The following is a 20,807-nucleotide window of genomic DNA, read 5'->3' on the forward strand; positions in this document are numbered from 1 at the left end:
AAAGCGCACGCCTCTTTTCAGGTGACGATGATGCACCGCATTCGGGGCAGAAACTGTGACCAAGTGCTCTGTAAAATGCAGCAAACTCAAAAAAATATATTGACAGCCTATTACCGGAATACAGCAAATAACTGCAAGGTGACTGATTGCTACTTTAGTCATTTTTGCTGTTTGAGCTAGAATGTTATCTTTAACTTATGCAAAAGAGTGTCGAATTTTTCTGATTTAAGCATGTGACTAATGTCACATGCTTAAATTAGAAAAATTCGAGAGTAGAGATTCGTTTGATTACACGTTTTAACTGGCCATTGCCTACATCGGGCTGCAATAAAAATGGGAGTGAGTCCATAATCCTCTGAAAATCAGCTGTGATGCCCCCAACCCCCACCACACACACACATTGAGCATTCTTCGTACGGTATTCGCATTTTACGTCATGGAGCTTATGAGATGTGCTACTGATGAGCATTTCCCAGAGAGGGGGTGAGAGGCCGCCTGCCACTGACTCCAAAATCCTGGGGTTCTATGTCAGCCTCAGAATGATCATTGAAGGCGCGGAGGTCGCACCAAGGGCAGAAGGTACCCCAAGAGGGCACTTGTGGACCTGGCTTTAATGAATTCGTGTGAGACTGACCCTAGACCCGTGTGGTTGGCGACAGGCAGCCAGGGCGGACATGAGTCTTCTTTTCAAATGTGGAGAAAATGTGATACCTCCTCCCGGAAGCCACATAGGACCCCCTTGAAAAGAGGGTCTGGCCGCCCCAGAGGGGAAAGGCCGGGGGCCAAGGATCGGGCAAGATTAGGGCAAAACTGGAGCCTACACGGCTGGAGCTACCGGTACTGAGTACCAGTACACCGAGCAAAGGCGATGATATATGCTGCCAGTTAGAACTTGAGCGGCCTGACAGGAAGGGGCGGGTCTCAGAACAGGGACTGCCTGACATCAAAGGACTGCTCTCGGGAATGGACATACTGCCATGACGGCTGGTAGGGGCCACCCTAGGAGCGGTGTCTGTCACTGAGGGGGAGCTGAACTCCCACTGCCTCTGGCAGCCTACCTGTTGGGGGCCAGGAACCATAACTTAAGTACATTGAGGTGCGGATGGCTCTTGCACCAGCCATGCACCGTATGTCTATTAAATATGTATCGAAAGTATGATCGAGAAACGTGGTGAGAAATAAGTTGAAACATGCAGAAGTTGGTAAAAGTAAATAGCATCTTTATTTCGTGGGTAGATACACATAAACAATTTGTACATTTATAAAAGTAGATGCGGTAACCTGAGGTTGTACCCATATAAGATCATCTTCTATAGTGAGGACACGAGTTCCTGTCATATAACCCCCCACCCCAGCAGGGATGTCAAGAGGTCACGAGTCCCTGTCATACACCCCCCCCCCCCCCCCACAGCAAGTGAGAGGTCCTATCAAGAATCTGGCGCTGGGAGACAGGTCCATTTCGACTATGTGCATGCGGGTTTCGTGCACTGCTGGGAAGCTGTTATCAGAAGAATCCCCTGCGAGCTGCAGTGTACACTTAAATATGCGATGCGGCAGTAAGTAAACGTTTACCCCGCCATTGACAGTGAACCGGGCTGCGTCGACTCGTGAAGCATTGCTCTGCACAACAGAAGCTGATCTTTAATCTACATGAATCTGCTTGGTCCATGCTCTGAACAGGGGGATGCTTTTGGAAGAAACAGCTCTCACTGCGCTATTCCTGTGATATTTTCCCTAAACGTCCCACCTAAGCACAACACGCGATTTCCATGCATAGGTGTGCGAGGGATGCAAATGTCTGTCACGTCACTGTGATGGCCGATGCCACCTTTAGGGGAGCGGTGATTTTTCCCGCCCAACGACCAGTGACGCAATCAAAGCCGGAACCAGAGTGAAGAGCGCCACTGCCAGCAGCACCGTGATGGTCACCATCCCGCCGGAGCGCCCCGAGAGGCCGAGGTCGATGTCCACCACGTCAGTCACTGAAATAGAAAAGATGTGCGCGTGAGGAGTGACTTCACTGCTGGGGAATACTTCTCACCAGGGCTCGACTTGTACCCTATGCCCGTGCTAGAGACATCTCGCTGTTTTCAGGGGTTGCTTGGCGCAGGTACACACGTGCATTGTTGTCGGGTACCTGGTCATTGACGCCCCCCGCATAATAAAGCAAGTACCCCACAAATGGCCATTTACAACACTCGCATCTCAGACTCCTCCAGATTACAGGCCTCTCTGTCCCGACAGCACCCCAAAAACACAGTACTCTCAGTCCCGTTTAACGAGTAGCAGTCTCGCCCCACTGACAGCTCACGCACACCTCATGCTGCAGCAGTCACTCACACGCACGCCCTCGTACAGTGGGTGTATAAGGTTTGGGTTTTATTCTAAAACTTACCGTTAAGAGTACTTATGGGGTCGGACCAGCCAGTGTAAGCTCGTGTTGCGTTGTTTTCATCCAAAATAAAGAAATTCACCCTGGAATAGAAACGAATGACGTCAGAAAAGTATCCGCCACACAAGGTGGCAAATAAGCAAACAGTCCTTAGAGGTCTACCGTGGGAAGGGGTTTGCAGGTTGTTATGGGAAGTGTCAGACACAAGGCCGAGACACCCGCTAGCAGGAAGTGACGTGTTGTGAACACTCAGACATGCGGATTTGGTCATGAGACGGTAGAATTTCCTACCACTGCGATCCAGTGTGGTTTGAGCAAGGCGTATTCTTTGAACCTGGGATGCTTCCTGTGAAGAGGTGCTTTCTGGCGCTGAACACGAGGGTGGGGGTATGAGTGGGTCTACACGCTGAGGATCGGCATACACTGGGCAGAAGGCTGCAGCAGTTAGGGTGAACAGTCATCCGTGTAAGACCCGTCTCAAACTGGACACATGAGACGTCTGAATAACTAACAATTCCAAGGGGCACTTTGAAAGGACGGCAAATACTGAAGCAGGGTTGCAATACGTGATTACATAGAAATGCCTTGGGAGTGGGGGTGGGGGGTTACACCAGCCATGCATGGCCTTGTGGAAGCTGGTTCGAGTGCGTGTGCCCCTCCCTCGGTAAGGCTGGTTGGAGTGCGTGGGCCCCTCCCTTAGTAAGCTGGTTCGAGTGCGTGTGCCCCCTCTCAGTAAAGCTGGTTCGAGTGCGTGGGCCCCTCCCTCAGTAAGCTGGTTCGAGTGCGTGTGCCCCCTCTCAGTAAAGCTGGTTTGAGTGCGTGTGCCCCTCCCTCAGTAAAGCTGGTTCGAGTGCGTGGGCCCCTCCACCAGTAAGCTGGTTCGAGTGCGTGTGCCCCCTCTCAGTATGCCGCTGGGGTTGGCTCTCTGCGAATCATAGCTTGTCTACGGCCTTTATTCCAAGGCCACGCCAATAAGCACACAGCGGCCAGAGGGCCCCTTCATACCTGTAAGACGACGAGGGCTGCAGGACCTGGTTGCAGTAGGGCCCTTGCGCCGCGGCGCAGTCTTCCGTCCCCACCTGGTAGCCGAGGACCGTGGTCAGAGTGAAGCTGCTGCTCAGGCCCTTGTTGCTGACCTGGACCAGGTCTCGGGCCGCCCTGCAGGGCACGGCCCTGAACTGCCCAGCATAGTACACCTGCGCCGTGGGGACGACCAGGAGGGATCTGATGGCATCTGTGTCCGTCACACCTGCAAGAGTAGCCACAGCGTCAGATTTGATTACAGTGAGCATGGTGCGTGTGCGCGTGCGACGCGCAGAGAGCAGTGACCGTCAGCGCGTGCAGTGCTGCCCAGCAGAGCTACTAGCAGGGCCAGAACTAGGATCTGCTCGTCATTGCGACCAATGAATATCAAGGAAGGGAAGCACTGCCCAGAACACACATTGGAGAAGGGTACATAAGGGTTGAAACCCCGGACAGATATGCGGGGGTGGGGGTTAAGTTGGGTAGTGTCGCGCCATGTGGCTAGTCAAAGAGGTACCGTAATTTTGGCGACCGTACATATCCCACTTGCAGCTACAGGTCGCAGGTGCGGGAAAAAGCGATTGGGTGACTAAAGCGGATGCAAAGCATAACGGGCGGCCTTGAACCCGTACCTGGCATGGCGATGGTGGAGACCGCGACCAGCACGGAGGTGGGCGTGTACCCCGCGCCAGAGATGCAGCTCGGGATGTTGGCGACAAAGGAACGTCCCAGGCGATTGCCGATCATTCTGGTTTGGTTTCCAAAGAAATTGAATGATGCTGAAAATTAAACAGAGAGGACAATAAAAGTTAGAAAAAACTTCGTTGGAAGGCTTTATAGCTAAAATTCGCCGCCACATGATAAGAACGCGATTACTCAGGCCCACGATTTGAAAATAGTGCTGACAAACTCATTAATTGTATACGACTGCGGGATCAATGCAAGCGGAAGTGCGTCGCAATCTTTAAATATACACGTGGTTTCTTTCTCATTTGATCGAGCTCTTTCATGCCACTCTGCGCTTCGAGGCCAGTGTGTACCGTGAACACACATCGGTGGTGAACAGTGAAGGGCAACTTGTATCTACAAATCTGGCTTTTCCGACGGATTTCTGTAGCTGTGCGCACATCACCATGTCTTGTGTCAGCCAGACATACGGTCACTCTACATAGAAGGGGGCTTAAGATGCAGTCTCATAGTGTATACATAAGCGAGCCCAGTAGCGCCCTCACTAATACGTTCACCTCACGCCTGTCCTTGGAGGAGGAATTAACTCCGAAGGATGCAACGCTGAGTGAACCCTGCCAGAATGAGTATACAATGTTCAGCAGCGCGCGCTTGCCCACCAGGATATGTTGTTTGCTGTCGCCCACTTGTACATCGTGTTATAAACACGGAATCTTATGACGTGCCGAGACCAACCGCTATATCTAACGTTGCGTGACCGTTATACAAGTTGTGTCATCTCACTTATAGGCGCACTTGCCCATTCCCTGTTTACTACCGCTAGCGAGCGGGCTTTCCTGGCCGCTTCCATTGTAAAAGTACTTACGGAGGGTGGTTAACGAGGAGAAGGGCACCGCCGACCCCAGTCCAGCGACGGCCACGAGGCACAGGAGGGCGAGCATCTTCATCGCGAGGCTGTGAGAGAGTACACCGAGGCCGCGGAGGCCGGGCAATATCTGCTGAAACCGAGGGGCGGGGCTAAAGGGCACAAGGGCAGAGGGAAGGTCACAAGTCACTGACCCTCCTCCCCTTGCCAGTTCCAGCCATCCTGGCAGAACCTGTTCGGAGAGGTGTGAGGGGGGCGAGGGCAAGCACGTAGAGAAGGAAGGGCGTGGACAGGGGGGAGGAGGACAAGGAGAGAAAAGAGGACATGGAAGCACGAAAGGATGTAAATTGCAAGAATAACGGAAACAGCGAGAGGAAAAGAATAAAGAGGAGAGCATTTTAAGGAGAAATGAGAGGAGGAGGGGAGAAGGCAGGAATGAGAAAGAGATGTAGAGGAGTGCAATGTGAAAAATAGGACTTTGATTGCCTCATAAAAATGGCGAACATAGGTGGTGGGGTGCGCGTGCAGCGCCTCACTCCCGCCGTCACCTGCTGCCAGCGTCTCCGAGCGCGAGCTGTCTCCTGCAGCTTCCAGCAGTTGCCCTTTCGTTGTTCTTCCAGTGTGGGATTGATTGGTGCTGTGTGTTTGGGCCACTCTATTGAACGGCTATGCTTTAATGATGAGTGGGGTCCAGAAAACGGCCGTGTAGCCCTGATACGCTTCCTCTAACTCAGACAGCAGTAGCAGTTTGCAATACCCAAGGTCATTTTAGAGTTTTTACGCGAGGGGGCGCTGCGATGCATTAGCCAGCACAATGGGACACCCGCTATAAAAATGTATAGCAAGCTTAACCTTATGCAAACAAAAGTGGGCCAATGGAGAGGCTAACCTGTGCATGCAGTGCATATACACCCCAAAACAAATGAATGGCAACAAGCACCGGAAAACAGACGCTCGGGATGAGATGAGTGCACATGTATTTTAATAATAATGCAATATAAAAGCAGTTTTCACAGTTTAACAAAATACTGAGTGCAACCCACCAGGGAATGTGCCAACAACTTCGACGGTTTATACGCGACCAATTCCCCGCAGAAGTCGGATATATGCCTAGAAAGATCGCCGATTTGTGAGGCATGTTTTCCTTCTGCTGCCGTGTATCTTGGTTCAGCGCTGCAGTAGTCGCGATCAAGCTGCGAGGACTCTTTAGCAGCGATCCACATCTTGTTTCCGTTATATATACCCGGGTGAGTGTTTGTAATTTACCTGCGGTCCGGTAGAGTTGTTCTACAGGGTGGAATTGGTACCACGCCTATCAAAAGCGCGAGAGAACAAAAAGTTGCTTTCTTTGTGTATAAGAACGACATTGACTCTAATCACGATTTATGTAGATATGACTAATAATAGGACAGCCTAAGGTGTGCTTCATCAAGCGATCCTTGGTCCTGTCACATTCTTGACATCAAATAAAGCTCTGTCACTTTTGTCAAGCCTCAAATTTCCAATGTATGTGCATAGACGGTGTTCCCGATGAAGGCAGCGTGGTTTCTATTCTGCCGCCTGCCATCATCAAATCATCATCCTTCAGATATGTTAATACATGCTAGTTACCATCATTGCGCATCCTGATTGGAAAGCCATACGACTGTCTCTGTTATTAGCTATAAGTCTATATGTATATGAATATATTCCTGTCTGTATATAAAAAAACATATGAAGAAAGAGAAAAAAAGTATTGTATGAATGATCAATCAATTTATGAATTGTTTTTTTTTTAAAGTATAAAATTTATAAAATGAAAATATTTCTTTAAAGTTGTAGTGGTTTTTGCACAATTTTCGATAATTGATTTGTATTCACAACTAGAACATATGAGTCGTTTTTGTATTTAGAAGCTTGCCATAGTTTCTCTTACACAAAAACAACTTCATATGGTACCAGAAATATATTTTTTTTAAAGGGGGCGTGTTGTCAGTACCATTCCTGTAGTTCTAACATTTTTTGAACGTTTACATATTGCTACTTGCCCATGGGTTTTCAAAGGGGCGCAAATATCTAAAGAATATGAAAACGCTGTATTAAGGTTTTCAATGTAATCCTCTGGAGGTTTCAAATAATCAGTAGGAGAAGGGGTAAAGGGCTTGTGAAAAGTTTCAGCATTCATACAACACCATGGTCTTTTGACGGAGAAGGACCTTCACAACGCGGTCGTTAAACCGCAATACATTTACATCGCGGTCATTAAAACGCAAGACGTTACAACGACTTGCGCTGGATGGCGCTCTAGACTAGGGAATAGTATGATTTACTATTCCAGCACCTTCCCTGCTGTTACACACACTGGAGTGGGAATAGTAAATCATACTATTCCTAAGTCCAGCGCCTCTAGCGCACGTCGTTGTAACGACTCGGGTTGTAATAACCGTGATGTAACATACCGCAGTGAAAATGATCGCGTTGTAACGTCATATATTCTCTTTTGAGTGCTACTGACAATTCTGAAAGTATAAGAATTTTTTTGATCTGCTAATAACGTAAGAGAGAAAGTAATCAGTGAATGGTCTGGTAAAGGAACAAAGTCCAACATTTTTGTGCTTTAATGTTTGAAAAAAGGAGATCTAGAGTATGGCCAGCTCTATGGGCGGGGCCTGTGATCCATTGTTTGAGTTGGAGCATTTTCATATTATTACCCAATTGTCTACAAAGGGGATCTTCGGTGTTCTCAAAGTGTAAATTAAAATTACTAATAACTATGTATTGCTTGTGCCTAATAGTTAGTGGGGTTAGCAGTGCCAGGAGGATGGCGAGCATTTCGGGTTGATATCCTGGTGGTCTATGAAGGACTGCATCGCCAAGAAGCTTTCATATTTTACAAAACAGCTGGAAAAGTACAAGTTCTCAGTCTGTTAGGGGGGAGCCAAGTTCTGTGGAGCAGGAAACGGTATCTTTCTAACTAAGAAGAACCAATCTGTGCTTGGCCCGTGCACCAGAAAAGAAACAAGAAGTGACACTCGGCCTGCGTTGTAGGAGGCAGCAAAGAAGAAGTGACTGATGCCAAGGAATGGTAAACAATGATTAAGCAATAGGGGCAGATTTAAATGTAAAATGTTGTAGACTTGTAAAGCGCACAGCTGCCCCAGCAACGGGGCGTCCCGGCACTGTAGACCGCTGGGGAACCCATCCTGGCTATCCCTGTGAGATGGTCCCTTACTGGGTATCTCCAAGGTGAAACCAGGCATCCCCAGCGTCTGTGGGGGGCCGTTGTAGAGATGAGGCAAGCTTAATGCCCAGAGTTGCCGAGTGTGTTCCTGGTTAGAGTAGGTACCGAGGCGAGAATTATCAAGTCTGTTTTGACCCTGGTCCACGACCCTGCCGCGTCGGGAATTGAACCCTGGTCCCTGGCCGATTCTCTGCTTACGGGTCCGCCGCCTCTAACTAGTGAGCCACACCTCTCCAGTTTACAAGAAAGGGACGCATCTGTATATATGCGTCACTTTCCCTGCGCCACCATGCGAAACCCTTGCGTCATCATGGAAGCACCGTATTTACAATACGGCGCACCATGGCGCAAAGATTGATAGATGCGGCAGAAATTCTGATGCATCTGTTGATGGAAAAGTCACGCATTGCTGGAGTTGTGTCGCAAGCACGGCACAACTCCAGCAATGCGTGTTGCGGCCTATTCCCAATACACTGTGTCACTCCTTACGCCTCCTTCAAGCAGGCGTAAGTTTTGACGCAGTGGCGTCCTAAAAGTCACGCAGTGAAAACTTGTAGATTTCACTGCATCACTTTTACGAGGCTTTCCTGCGTGGGAACGCCTACCCTGCATACATTATACCTGATGCAGGTTTAATGTCACGCAGGGCTTTACAATGTGACGCATCTCCCTAGATGCGTCACGTTGTAAATGGGCCGCAACTTTTACTCTGCCGATGCGTCACAAAAGTGACGCAACAACAGTGCAAAAGTGACGCACGGGGCTTGTAAATCTGCCCCAAAGTGTCTAGCAAGTGAGAGCCAATGCCCTACCAAATGGCTCACGCAGACTCAACGTTAAAGAGTTCAGCCAGTTGAGTACGAGCCATCAACTTCACAATCCTTAACTCAGGAGAGCTAAATTTAGTTGTGTTTTTTTTTAGCCACCTGCATAATGCTTTCTGCGACTTGTAGGTCAAGTGCCAGAAACCTGAATGCTGCCGGCTAAAATAAGCCTGGGCTGATATAGGTGACCCCATGGCACAGGAACTGAATAGAAACTAGTGAAATGTAATGGACTTCACCTGATGTCAGTGAACATGGTGGTAGCCAGGTGTACCCGACGCACTAGAGCCATGTTGGCTACTTTCACTTGACCTCACATGCCTGCATCTATTAGTGCGCACACTGGAGCACGGAATCTGTCAAAAGTGTCAGGAATTCTCTTGTTTACCGGACGATTCATGTGGGTTGTAAGATAATGGAAACACTGATTATTTATGACGGCATGCTCGTCAGCATACATCTCAAATTGTTGACTCTCCGAGAAAGGCTAGGTGAGATTTTCCCATTGAAGCAAATGGAGGCAAGCTACTTCTGAGAGGGTGCATGCACCCTGTAAGCGATTTAACTGCAATGGGGACTGCCTACTTTGGGGTTGGCTTCAGTTGTTCTGTTGGGGTGTGACCTTTGAAATCTCTGCACCTTCCAAATGAGGGTGAGTCCCTGCCTATTCATGTGACCCTTCATGAATGCCATATAGGAACACTTGAGGAAGCCTTACCCGACTCCCTGGGGCAGAGTTTCATCCCCTGTCCCCTCCTCCACCCACCATGTAAGCACTAGGGCCCAGAATTACTAACCTTTTGCGCCAGCTATACATTACTTTGGTACACAAAACCTGGCAGAAAGTTCTGTGGTGTGATTGACTTTCCAATGCCAATCAAGATGCGGGTTGGAATATTAGCTAAAGTAACACAAAGTAGCGATATGCACTACTTCGCCTCAAGGGGGCGTACCATGGGTGGTACATGGAGTTCTTAGGCAACCACCCATGGACTTTGGTGCAAATTCCTAATAGTAGACAGGCATACATGGCGAAAGCTTTCGCCTCTTTGAGGCAGGCGTAACTTTGGAGAAACTTTTTAAATTCTCCACATTTATCCAGCTTTGCATGTGTGCTGCGGTGTATGGCACACATGCAAAATGGGAAAAGTATTTAAGCATAGTTTTAGTACAGCAAGGGTCCCCTTCCAGTACAAAAACCTATGCTTGACAAAACGCACATGCCCGGGCCTACACCATGGTTGACGGGCGCGTGCCTTGGCGCATTCCAGCCTGAAGTGCGCCATGGCAGGGCGAGGGGGCCACAGAGCCACCTCTTTCGAGACATGGCCCTGTTCTGTTCTCTCCCTTCTATGCAGCGCACCGCGTTGCGTGAACATGTAGTATATCTGCTGCCCCTAGAGGTTTTTAAATTATCGACACCCAAAACATAAAACCCAATCGTTTGTACGGGAGTTCGCTGGGTTATGGATCTGAGAGAGAGATTTGCGTCTACTCTGCAGGTTTACAAATTCAAATGATAGCTCGGCGGTCTCATCTGTTCGAGGCTGGCAAAATAGGTGCCAGAAATTAGTAACGGAATCTGTCATTAAAGCGCCAAGAGGCCTTTAAGCGTGTGCAGTGTGCCCTACGCTACTTGCTCACATCTACAGGACACAGGTTGGAAGGGCGACTCTGCCTCGCGTATACTCTAGAAAGGCGTTCAGTATTATTTCAAATGATAATGCTAGCGCCTGAGTGTTTCCAGAGAGTAACCAACAGGTATAAAAAAACAATCCGCGATTCTTAATTTATCAATTTTCTCCAGAGCCTACGGGGTCCATGTGCGCACTTGCGATTGCGCGAACGGCCACTACTCTATGGTTTTTAACATTATGAGGACCGCTTCACCATCCCTTATTGAGACAACACTATCTATTGCCTTTCTGTCTGTATGTGTAAAATGCACTTGGCGACCCCCTGGGCAGCGAGGCCTGGCGCTCATTGCATTCCCAGCGTGCAGGAATAACGGACTGCAGGCCCGGATTGAGGTGTACATTCAGTGTCCGGGTCAAGGGTCGGCTCATTCCGGTTACTCCGGTCACACAGGCCTGCAGGCAGGTCAGCAGACCGCCGAGGGCCCCCGCACAGGGCGGGGAGGGTTCCGTGGGAAGAACCAGGCGACAATGGGCGTCCTTGGGTGGGGCCGTTACCTCTTGCTGGGCGAACAATGGCATCTCGACGCGGGTGCCATCCGTCTGATTGAAAGGCATCCACTCAGAAACGCCCAGCTATCAGCAGCCGCTGTGGGCAGAGGAGCCCGCCCAGCACCCGGGGGTGCCCACTTAGCCCCCGTTGATGAGTTTAACATTTTAAAAGACGTGACACTTTCAGAAGAACACCCTCCCTTCTTTCCATCGAGACAAGTTGTTATCCCTCTGTTAGGAGAGATAATTGTATTTAGCATTGGAATGAGTCCCCGACCCTCGCGCTAGGTTACTCCTTGAGATGTAAATTCCCTCTGTGGAGGAGTTATTCAGTCAGTTTTGAATAGTGCACGTTCGTAACTTGTCACACGGTGCGTCTAACGTCTTCCGCTGTTTTTACACTACTGTTTTGCTGCCGTGGTGTTTCCGTTGGTTTATCACTGTCTGCTGGCGCGTTTACCTTAGTCTATAACCTAAGAAAGGAAAGAACATGGAAAGAATTGATGCAACGGTTGTGTTGTGTCATGAAAGTGACGTTTCGTTAGCTACATCCATGTCTCGTGGCAGGACATTGGCACGTGCACTGCTGTGACGTGCGTCCTACGACCGCAGGTGGAATAATAAACCTTATGGTTGGACTTGGAAGATCAGTGGCATCCACAGTGGTGATGGAATATATAGCCGAGGTGCTAGCACCAGTGTAACATCACTGAAATCACGGGGATTGTGAAAAATCCGAGCTTCACACAAAGAACAAGTGTAGAAAATATATGCAGCAGGACAGTGGTGTGGTAGGCAGGGACTCTGCAGGTGTTTTAAGGTGGGCAGGGCCGGCTTTAGGGCAGTGCGACTGGTGAGGCCGCACTGGGCGCTGTGACCTGAGGGGGGCGCTGTGTTTAGCAATATTTTATGATATGAGAGAATATGTGGAATCTTTTGCAGGTGATAGTGAGAGAATCCGAGGAGGCAGTCAAGGATTGTGGGGGCACCAAAAGTGATTGTAGCACCAGGGTCACAAGGCTGGTGGGCCTCCCCGATGTCCCTGCCGATCTTGAGTGCCCACTGCTTCTTGGCACCTAGAAGTCCGGTTTGGCCGGTGACCTGCTGGTAATGTTGGCTGCCAGTCCTGCTGCCCCTTGCCCCCCCCCCCCCCTCTTCGCGTCCTGGTCCTTTCAGTGGCAGCTCTATCGCCTGGCTGTGCTATCGCCGACATCCATTGTGCTTGCGTTGGGACGAGGGCCGCTGGGTGGTTTGGGAATTTTTTGTTAATATCTCTCTGGTCGCATCTGCGTAGGGCGCTCACTGGGGGGCGACCTGGGCCGTTTTAAACTCACACAGAGGCCGTATAGTGAGGCATAAGGGAACCTAGTTTGATTTGAACTGTAATCACACACGAGCTCGTCGTCCCGGGCATTAGCCTGGGTTTCAGAGCAGTCAGGGGAAGTAGAGATTGTGGTCTTACACTTTCACTGTGAGGTTTAACGGTTCGAATTGAGGTTTCTCAAAGGTTACGTATTTTCTGGTCAATAAAAAGGGTTGCAGTGGATTCTACTGAGAAATAATTTGTATTGTGCCATACTCAGACATGGGGATCTGGTGCCATTTCTAGAGGACTTTACAGGTTCACGGGTGTGGGCAGGTCCAGTGCAGTCAGGTCAAGAATGTGGTCTGCCCACTGATGCAGTGGGTAGTTTGGGCTGTGGTGTCATATTCACTCCAAGTGGTGTGCGCATCCTTGGCCACAAAGCCGGTTTGTTTCTGGTTTAGTGAACATTTTATTTTTCTTAATTTTTTTCCCCATTTTAGTGGCACCGTATAGTTAGACAGACCGGTTTAGGAACCAATCAGTTACCTTTTGCTTAGACAGCAAGTCAGTGGTTGAATCCATTAACTTCCAAGAAGAAAGATGGTATTGAGACTGCTGAAGGAGCTAGTTCTTTCATATTATTTAATTTAAGTACACTTGCTTGTCAGCACCGACCTCCTCTATTTTAGTCACCTTGACAAATACTAAAACTTCACCAGAGTAAATTTAGGGCCACTGTTTCTTTCATTAGTGTAGAAAAAGCTAGTATCCACCAACCTAAGCCATGTGATGTAATATGCATATTAATCTTTACTTTTAGAGTAACAAGAATGTTCAAAATTGAACATTCACCTTACCCTCAAGGCTTTATTTCTTTAACGAGAGACTCATCGTAAAGTGATCGCATGCATTCAACACCATCATCCCCCTGAGGTGGAATTGATCCTGTAGCTGCTAATAAAAAAGGACATCACATTATATAATGTTTCATCTCGATATCGTGCCCTCGAACCATATCACACTCCCCTACCTTAAATGTTGGCCGGCTGAAATATTGCCTACACTTAATAACACCATTCCATGTGGAAACCTTTTCTTAATCTTTTCTCTTCTTGATCACGCTAACTCTCCCTGAATAGGGGCAAAATGATAGAATAACATACAAAAACCTTTATCCAAATGGGCCAATCACCTAGGAAAATGCACATTTTGCCACAGGGGCGATTTCGCCTCCTAACCCAAACAACATTTCTGCATTCCTACCTAATTTTCATATGATGGCTAATGCTCACTACACGAGTGAGGTGCAAAGAAACAGGAAACAGACAATCAATCAATAATGCTCCTTAATATACTTTCCACCAATGAGACGTACTTGTGGCTCACAATCTCATTACACATCCACGTCTCTTGGGTCTGCCTGTCCACATTTCCATTGCCACTAGTTTCCAATTCTCAAGCCCAGCTTCCACCAATAATTAAGTCTAGTTGACTTAAATCGAGTCACTGCTTCCTCTGCTGGGTTGTAATGACAGGACCGGTCTGAGAAAACATGTTTTACTCTGCATGTAAGTAAGTACATCCAAATAATTATATACATTTCTAGATCATGTCTTAAAATCCTATTTTACCTATTTAGCATTTACTAAAATTCTCAAAATTACCATTTTTATACATACATTCTGCTGTATGTCACATAGGACTACCATAAAGGCTTCAGGCAAGCTTTATTTATTCACCCTGAAACCACACCTGCTGTTAAAATCCACTCCTTGCATTCTCAAAATAAGGTTTATAAACATAATGGGCCCGATTCACAGAACTAATTTAAGACAAAATCCTAAACTTACTGCCATTTTTGTATTCACAGAAGGCACTTACTCATTTTGGTATTCACAGAAGACACTTACTCACTTCGGTATTCACAGAAGTTAGGAGTCCTAACTTTAGGACCCCTAAATGGCTTCTGTGAATTCCGAAAGTCTTAAAATTAGGATTTTTCTCAGTTTAGGAGTCCTAAAGCTGGTACTCCTAACTTTACTACTACTAAACTGATAAAAATCCTAATTTTAAGGCTTTCGGTATTCACAGAAGACATTTAGGAGTCCTAAAGTTAGGAGTCCTAACTTTACTACTACTAAATTGAGAAAAATCCTAATTTTAAGACTTTTGGTATTCACAGAAGGCATTTAGGAGTCCTAAAGTTAGGAGTCCTAACTATACTACTACTAAACTGAGAAAAATCCTAATTTTAAGGCTTTCGGTATTCACAGAAGGCATTTAGGAGTCCTAAAGTTAGGACTCCTAACTTCTGTGAATACCGAAATGAGTAAGTGGCTTCTGTGAATACCAAAATGAGTAAGTGCCTTCTGTGAATACCAAGATGATAGTAAGTTTTGGATTTTGTCTTAAGTTAGTTCTGTGAATCGGGCCCAAAGTGTTCAGACGTCCTATTCCTGTCATGTCGCCTTTTATGATCATGATAAATTGCTGCGCTGCATCAGAAATGGCCGCCATCTTAAGTTCAGGCTAGGTCTTAGATACCACCTTTCACTTAACCAGACAGTATGCAAACGGTAGGAAACCCAGAGGGAGTTGCTTGGCATAGAATGCATCCAGAATAAGATAATTTTTATTATTAAGATCATTATTTAGCTTTTCCTCAGATTCTCTAGATCAGTCTTTGTGTATATATACCCTCTGCAGTACATACAACCTATAAGACCATGTCATAGCCTCAGGCAAGCATTAATCTTTCATCCTGAGACCACACCTGCTGCTCATTGCATACTACTAAGAAGGTTTACAAATATAAAGCGTTCAGCCATCCTATTGCTGAAGTATCGCCTTGTGTAAGACTTGCAAACTCATAATGATTCGCTCTACCACATTACAAATTGCCGCCATCTTAACAGCAGGCTAGATTTTAGATGCATTCTACCACTTACCAAGTTGGTATTCAAGAGAAATTTCTGGTAACCCATTTTGAAAACAGCCACTTTTCTTGCACACAAAGCCTTCCTAGCACAACCAGTGTGAGGCCCTATTCTGATCATTTCGGTTTCTATAGAATTTACAGAGTTTTAATAATTGATTCCACTAAATCACCAATGGATGCAATGATGACATCATGTAGATCAATGAAGCCGCTGCATTACAGTGTTTCATTTCTAAAGAGACAGCCTTCAAAGGATATTGTCTCTCAAGTATGAGCCAGAAGATTTCCTTTTCCCAAATTTCCAATGCTACCAAATGGCAGTTTCTATTTTGATGAAGGAGGAACTACTGCATAATAATATTAAAATAAAAACTATGCACAAAGCATGTGAAATAGGAACTTTGTCAGATATTCACAATCATAATTCAATCTCACTGCACAATTAACAAAGCTAAAGGAGGCAGAGAGAGGGAGAGAGATTTATAAAGATAAAGAAGCAGATGATGAAAAGTGAGAAAAGACTAACAGGGGGCATTGATTCATTGCACATTTGGCACATGACTCAAAGCAACTCTGATTAGTGAAAATATTTTAGTTTCACTCTTACATTGTAAACACACATATGTATTTGTGTGGCAATAGACCTTAAAATGACTTTGGCGAAGGAGTTGAAAGAGAATGAACCATAGTGGAGTTAAAAACGAAAGGTTCAAATACTAATGCAAGTTCTACATTTCACCAATACATTTCTATCCCGTTGATTCTGTTCGGAATATCCACCAGTTTTGCCCAAAAAGTCCTCACGCCCCTTGTCATCTGTCATGATGAACCAACTTTTGACACACTCAAAGGTCCAGTGGTTTAAACATCCATAGTAGGTGCTTTCATTCCTATACACAATCCATCATAAAGATATGGTGAAAGCCCCCATTAATTCCAAACTGGACACTACCAGAATCTAATTTAGAAGTTTCCAGAGTGCTAAATGGCTGGGTATCTGTGCATGACCTAAAAAACTCCAATGCGCCTAATTCTAAAAGTAAAAAATATGAATCTGACCATGTAGGCATTCGTGGGCTGTATAGAGAATCTTGTTCAAGCTGTTTTCTTGCTCTATTAATAATGGGCGTGGGCCTGCTCCAGTCTATGTTTGAGGGATACTCCAGAGGTACAGTCCAATCCACACACTGGGGTGCAGCAAACAGGCTCTTCTCCAAATTCTCATGTCCGGATCTCGATGGAGGAGGGATCTAACATCCTCTATCCTGGCACCCAAATTCTGGAGCTTGCTAGCCCCAAAATCCAGGATGACATCAATTCCTATATATTTCCATACATTCTTTCAGAATGAAAACTTTGCCAGTGCTTCAAAACACTCAACTTGTTACTGTGATCGATCGTGTCTCCCTTGAACCTGCAACTTTGAAAATGTAATAGGATTACTGTTGATTCCATGTGGTAAAGGAGGTGCCTGTGCTGTTTCTGCATACTGGCTGTTATAGACTGGCATATTAGGCGATGCTGTTGGTGGTGATTATGTTTGTCGTATACATGATTTTCGTTGAACGTTGTGTGGTCCGCAATGTGTTGTCTGTTTTGTTGTTGATCTTTTGTATGTTGCACCTGAAGTGCAATGAGGATGGAATGAGAAAATGGTATGCATAATGTTTGCATCTCTTCTACAGTACAGTGCAAGGGCAGGATTTCTGTTGTATTTGTGTTGTTTATGGAGTGCAGAGGTTAGCCAGCTGTTTAGTTGAGCTACTTTTGCAAGTGGTTTTAAGCTGTTGGCATACACTGATCATCTCTCAAATATTCCAAATGATTTGCCTCTCCATTTTGAGGGCTGCAACACTTGCATGTCTGCCAAGCTTCTCCATGTGGGCTTGCAGTGCATTCCATATTTAGAATACATAGAGCCTGCTGTACTGCAGCATTAGTCTCATTGTCTCCTGCATCTCCGTAGAGCATCCTTTATCGTTGCAATTATGTTGCCGAGCCTGAAACTATCACCCTGGCATTTTCTCAGGGTTTTACTTTGCGCTGTTACTATATATATATATATATATTACCTACTGGCGGTCGCCAGTAGGTAGTTATAGTTAGGACCCCTTTTCCATAGGAAATCCGCAACATTCTATTTTGAATAACTTTGGCGCCGGTCGATGAATCCTCGCGAATTTCTCAAAATAGGTGGGGCGCTACGCTCCGCTCCTACCCTGAAAGTCTCGGGAGGATTCGTCAAGCGGGGGCTGAGATAAAAGGGGGGTCCCAAAACGCGTTTTTCCCATGCATTTTTCCATAGGACCTTTAGACAGGGCTACAGCCCGAACGGCTGAACAGAATTACTTGAAATTTGGCAGAGAGGTAGTCCTCAGGTCAAGGAAGCGCCTTTTGTAGGTTTGGTGTAAATCTGTTCAGTAGATTCTTAGAAAATAGCCTTTAAATCAATATATATATCTGAGCCAGCTTACGGTACGCTTACCGTAAGCTTACCGTACGCGTACGGTGGCGTGCGCGAGCGCGATTCTGATTGGCTCTTAGATCTTAGTAAACATTCGAATCGGCCGAAACCAGGAAGCGGCGGCCGCCATTTTCTCTCTCGCACTGAGAGTTAGGTTGTTAAATAAAACCAATACACATGTAAAGGAGCTGTTTTGACAGCTCACACACACATAGCCATGATGAGGGAGTCCCCCAAGACCCCCCAAGGCCAAAAATACCATTTTTATTTTTTCGCTAATTTCGCCGATTACGCTTACCGTACGCGTACGGTAAAAAATGTAAAAAGAAAACCACTATCCACACTCTCCCCACCCCCTGTGCTTTTGGTTGCCGCAGGCCACCAAATGTGCAGGGGTTATCAGTGGTGTGAAAAACCACTATATTTTTAACAAAAATAATAAAAGAAAAAATTATCCACACTCTCTCCACCCCGTGTGCAAATGGTGCCCGAAGGGCACCATTTGTGCATGGCTTATAAGCACCGTAAGCACAGTAAGCACCGCGTGCTTACTGTGCGCGCACGGAACGAACTGCGTTAAGTGGGCGCGCACGCCACGAATGGCGTAAAGTAACTTAGCATTTAAAAAACCGTACAAATTCACTGAAAAAACCATAGGTTTCACACACGTTATAGTTAGGAATTAGCATTTAAAAAACCTTGCAAATTCACTGAAAAAACCATAGGTTTCACACATGTTATAGTTAGCGGAAATTTTACTGATAAAAAACCAGTGAAATTCCCCCGTTATAGTTAGTGCAGGCAACTATAACTCACGCGACCGCAATCTTCTGCTGATGACATATGTGTCTTTATGAAAAAAAAATATTTGTAATATATGTATAGCTAAAAATGTATGGAAGAAGACATGGGCAAATAAGTGTCTAAATACAGTATTAGCATCAGCAGAGGATTGCGGTCGCGTGAGTTATAGTTGCCTGCACTAACTATAACGGGGGAATTTCACTGGTTTTTTATCAGTAAAATTTCCGCTAACTATAACATGTGTGAAACCTATGGTTTTTTCAGTGAATTTGCAAGGTTTTTTAAATGCTAATTCCTAACTATAACGTGTGTGAAACCTATGGTTTTTTCAGTGAATATATATATATATATATATATATATATATATATATATATATATATATATATATATATATATATATATATATATATATATATATATATATATCCAATCGAAACTGCCCTGAAATTGAGGCACCACACACGAGCGTTGTTTCACCTTTTTATTCTGTAGGTAGCCGGGACATCAGTTTATCACCACAGCAATAAGTCCAAACGCGTTTCGGGCTGAGTTGAGCCCTTGGTCACTGGTCTATGCTGGAGGCACAGCTGCACAATCTCGCGCCGTTTCCAGAGCGCTACTTTTGAATTCCGCCGTAGTGGGCGTGGCTAAAGTGCATGGTGGTTTCTGTAGTTCATAGTTAAGATCCATATTGGAATGCCACTGTGTCTTTCACCAAATATTTAAAATCCTTTAGTAGGTTGCTGCGAGTGTTGAAGATCTGAGTCTCAGCTTAGTTGCACTTCAGAAATCGGTAACGCTGTTCCAGTCGAAGCCATCATCTTTCTTGGCGTCGTGGAGCTGCGCTTTCTGCAGCGGGGTGTCTCGCGACCCGAGCCGGGCCGCTAACATATCCAATCGAAACTGCCCTGAAATTGAGGCACCACACACAAGCGTTGTTTCACCTTTTTATTCTGTAGGTAGCCGGGACATCAGTTTATCACCACAGCAATAAGTCCAAACGCGTTTCGGGCTGAGTTGAGCCCTTGGTCACTGGTCTATGCTGGAGGCACAGCTGCACAATCTCGCGCCGTTTCCAGAGCGCTACTTTTGAATTCCGCCGTAGTGGGCGTGGCTAAAGTGCATGGTGGTTTCTGTAGTTCATAGTTAAGATCCATATTGGAATGCCACTGTGTCTTTCACCAAATATTTAAAATCCTTTAGTAGGTTGCTGCGAGTGTTGAAGATCTGAGTCTCAGCTTAGTTGCACTTCAGAAATCGGTAACGCTGTTCCAGTCGAAGCCATCATCTTTCTTGGCGTCGTGGAGCTGCGCTTTCTGTAGCGGGGTGTCTCGCGACCCGAGCCGGGCCGCTAACATATCCAATCGAAACTGCCCTGAAATTGAGGCACCACACACGAGCGTTGTTTCACCTTTTTATTCTGTAGGTAGCCGGGACATCAGTTTATCACCACAGCAATAAGTCCAAACGCGTTTCGGGCTGAGTTGAGCCCTTGGTCACTGGTCTATGCTGGAGGCACAGCTGCACAATCTCGCGCCGTTTCCAGAGCGCTACTTTTGAATTCCGCCGTAGTGGGCGTGGCTAAAGTGCATGGTGGTTTCTGTAGTTCATAGTTAAGATCCATATTGGAATGCCACTGTGTCTTTCACCAAATATTTAAAATCCTTTAGTAGGTTGCTGCGAGTGTTGAAGATCTGAGTCTCAGCTTAGTTGCACTTCAGAAATCGGTAACGCTGTTCCAGTCGAAGCCATCATCTTTCTTGGCGTCGTGGAGCTGCGCTTTCTGCAGCGGGGTGTCTCGCGACCCGAGCCGGGCCGCTAACATATCCAATCGAAACTGCCCTGAAATTGAGGCACCACACACGAGCGTTGTTTCACCTTTTTATTCTGTAGGTAGCCGGGACATCAGTTTATCACCACAGCAATAAGTCCAAACGCGTTTCGGGCTGAGTTGAGCCCTTGGTCACTGGTCTATGCTGGAGGCACAGCTGCACAATCTCGCGCCGTTTCCAGAGCGCTACTTTTGAATTCCGCCGTAGTGGGCGTGGCTAAAGTGCATGGTGGTTTCTGTAGTTCATAGTTAAGATCCATATTGGA

General features: G+C 46.4%; 1 protein-coding gene across 1 annotated transcript; it reads right to left on the bottom strand.

Annotated features, from left to right (window-relative positions):
• Positions 1 to 1,391: 1,391 nt before the first annotated feature.
• On the bottom strand, positions 1,392 to 5,120 carry LOC146854982 (uroplakin-2-like). The gene is made up of 5 exons (XM_085652432.1): positions 4,968 to 5,120; positions 4,048 to 4,194; positions 3,398 to 3,641; positions 2,396 to 2,475; positions 1,392 to 1,982 (listed from the first exon to the last, which is right to left on the bottom strand). The coding sequence occupies exons 1-5, from the start codon at positions 5,047 to 5,049 to the stop codon at positions 1,831 to 1,833; spliced, it is 705 nt and encodes a 234-aa protein (XP_085508558.1). The 5' UTR covers positions 5,050 to 5,120; the 3' UTR covers positions 1,392 to 1,830.
• Positions 5,121 to 20,807: the final 15,687 nt, after the last annotated feature.

Source organism: Triturus cristatus, chromosome 4_1, assembly GCF_964204655.1.
Source record: "Triturus cristatus chromosome 4_1, aTriCri1.1, whole genome shotgun sequence".
Lineage (NCBI taxonomy): Eukaryota > Metazoa > Chordata > Amphibia > Caudata > Salamandridae > Triturus > Triturus cristatus.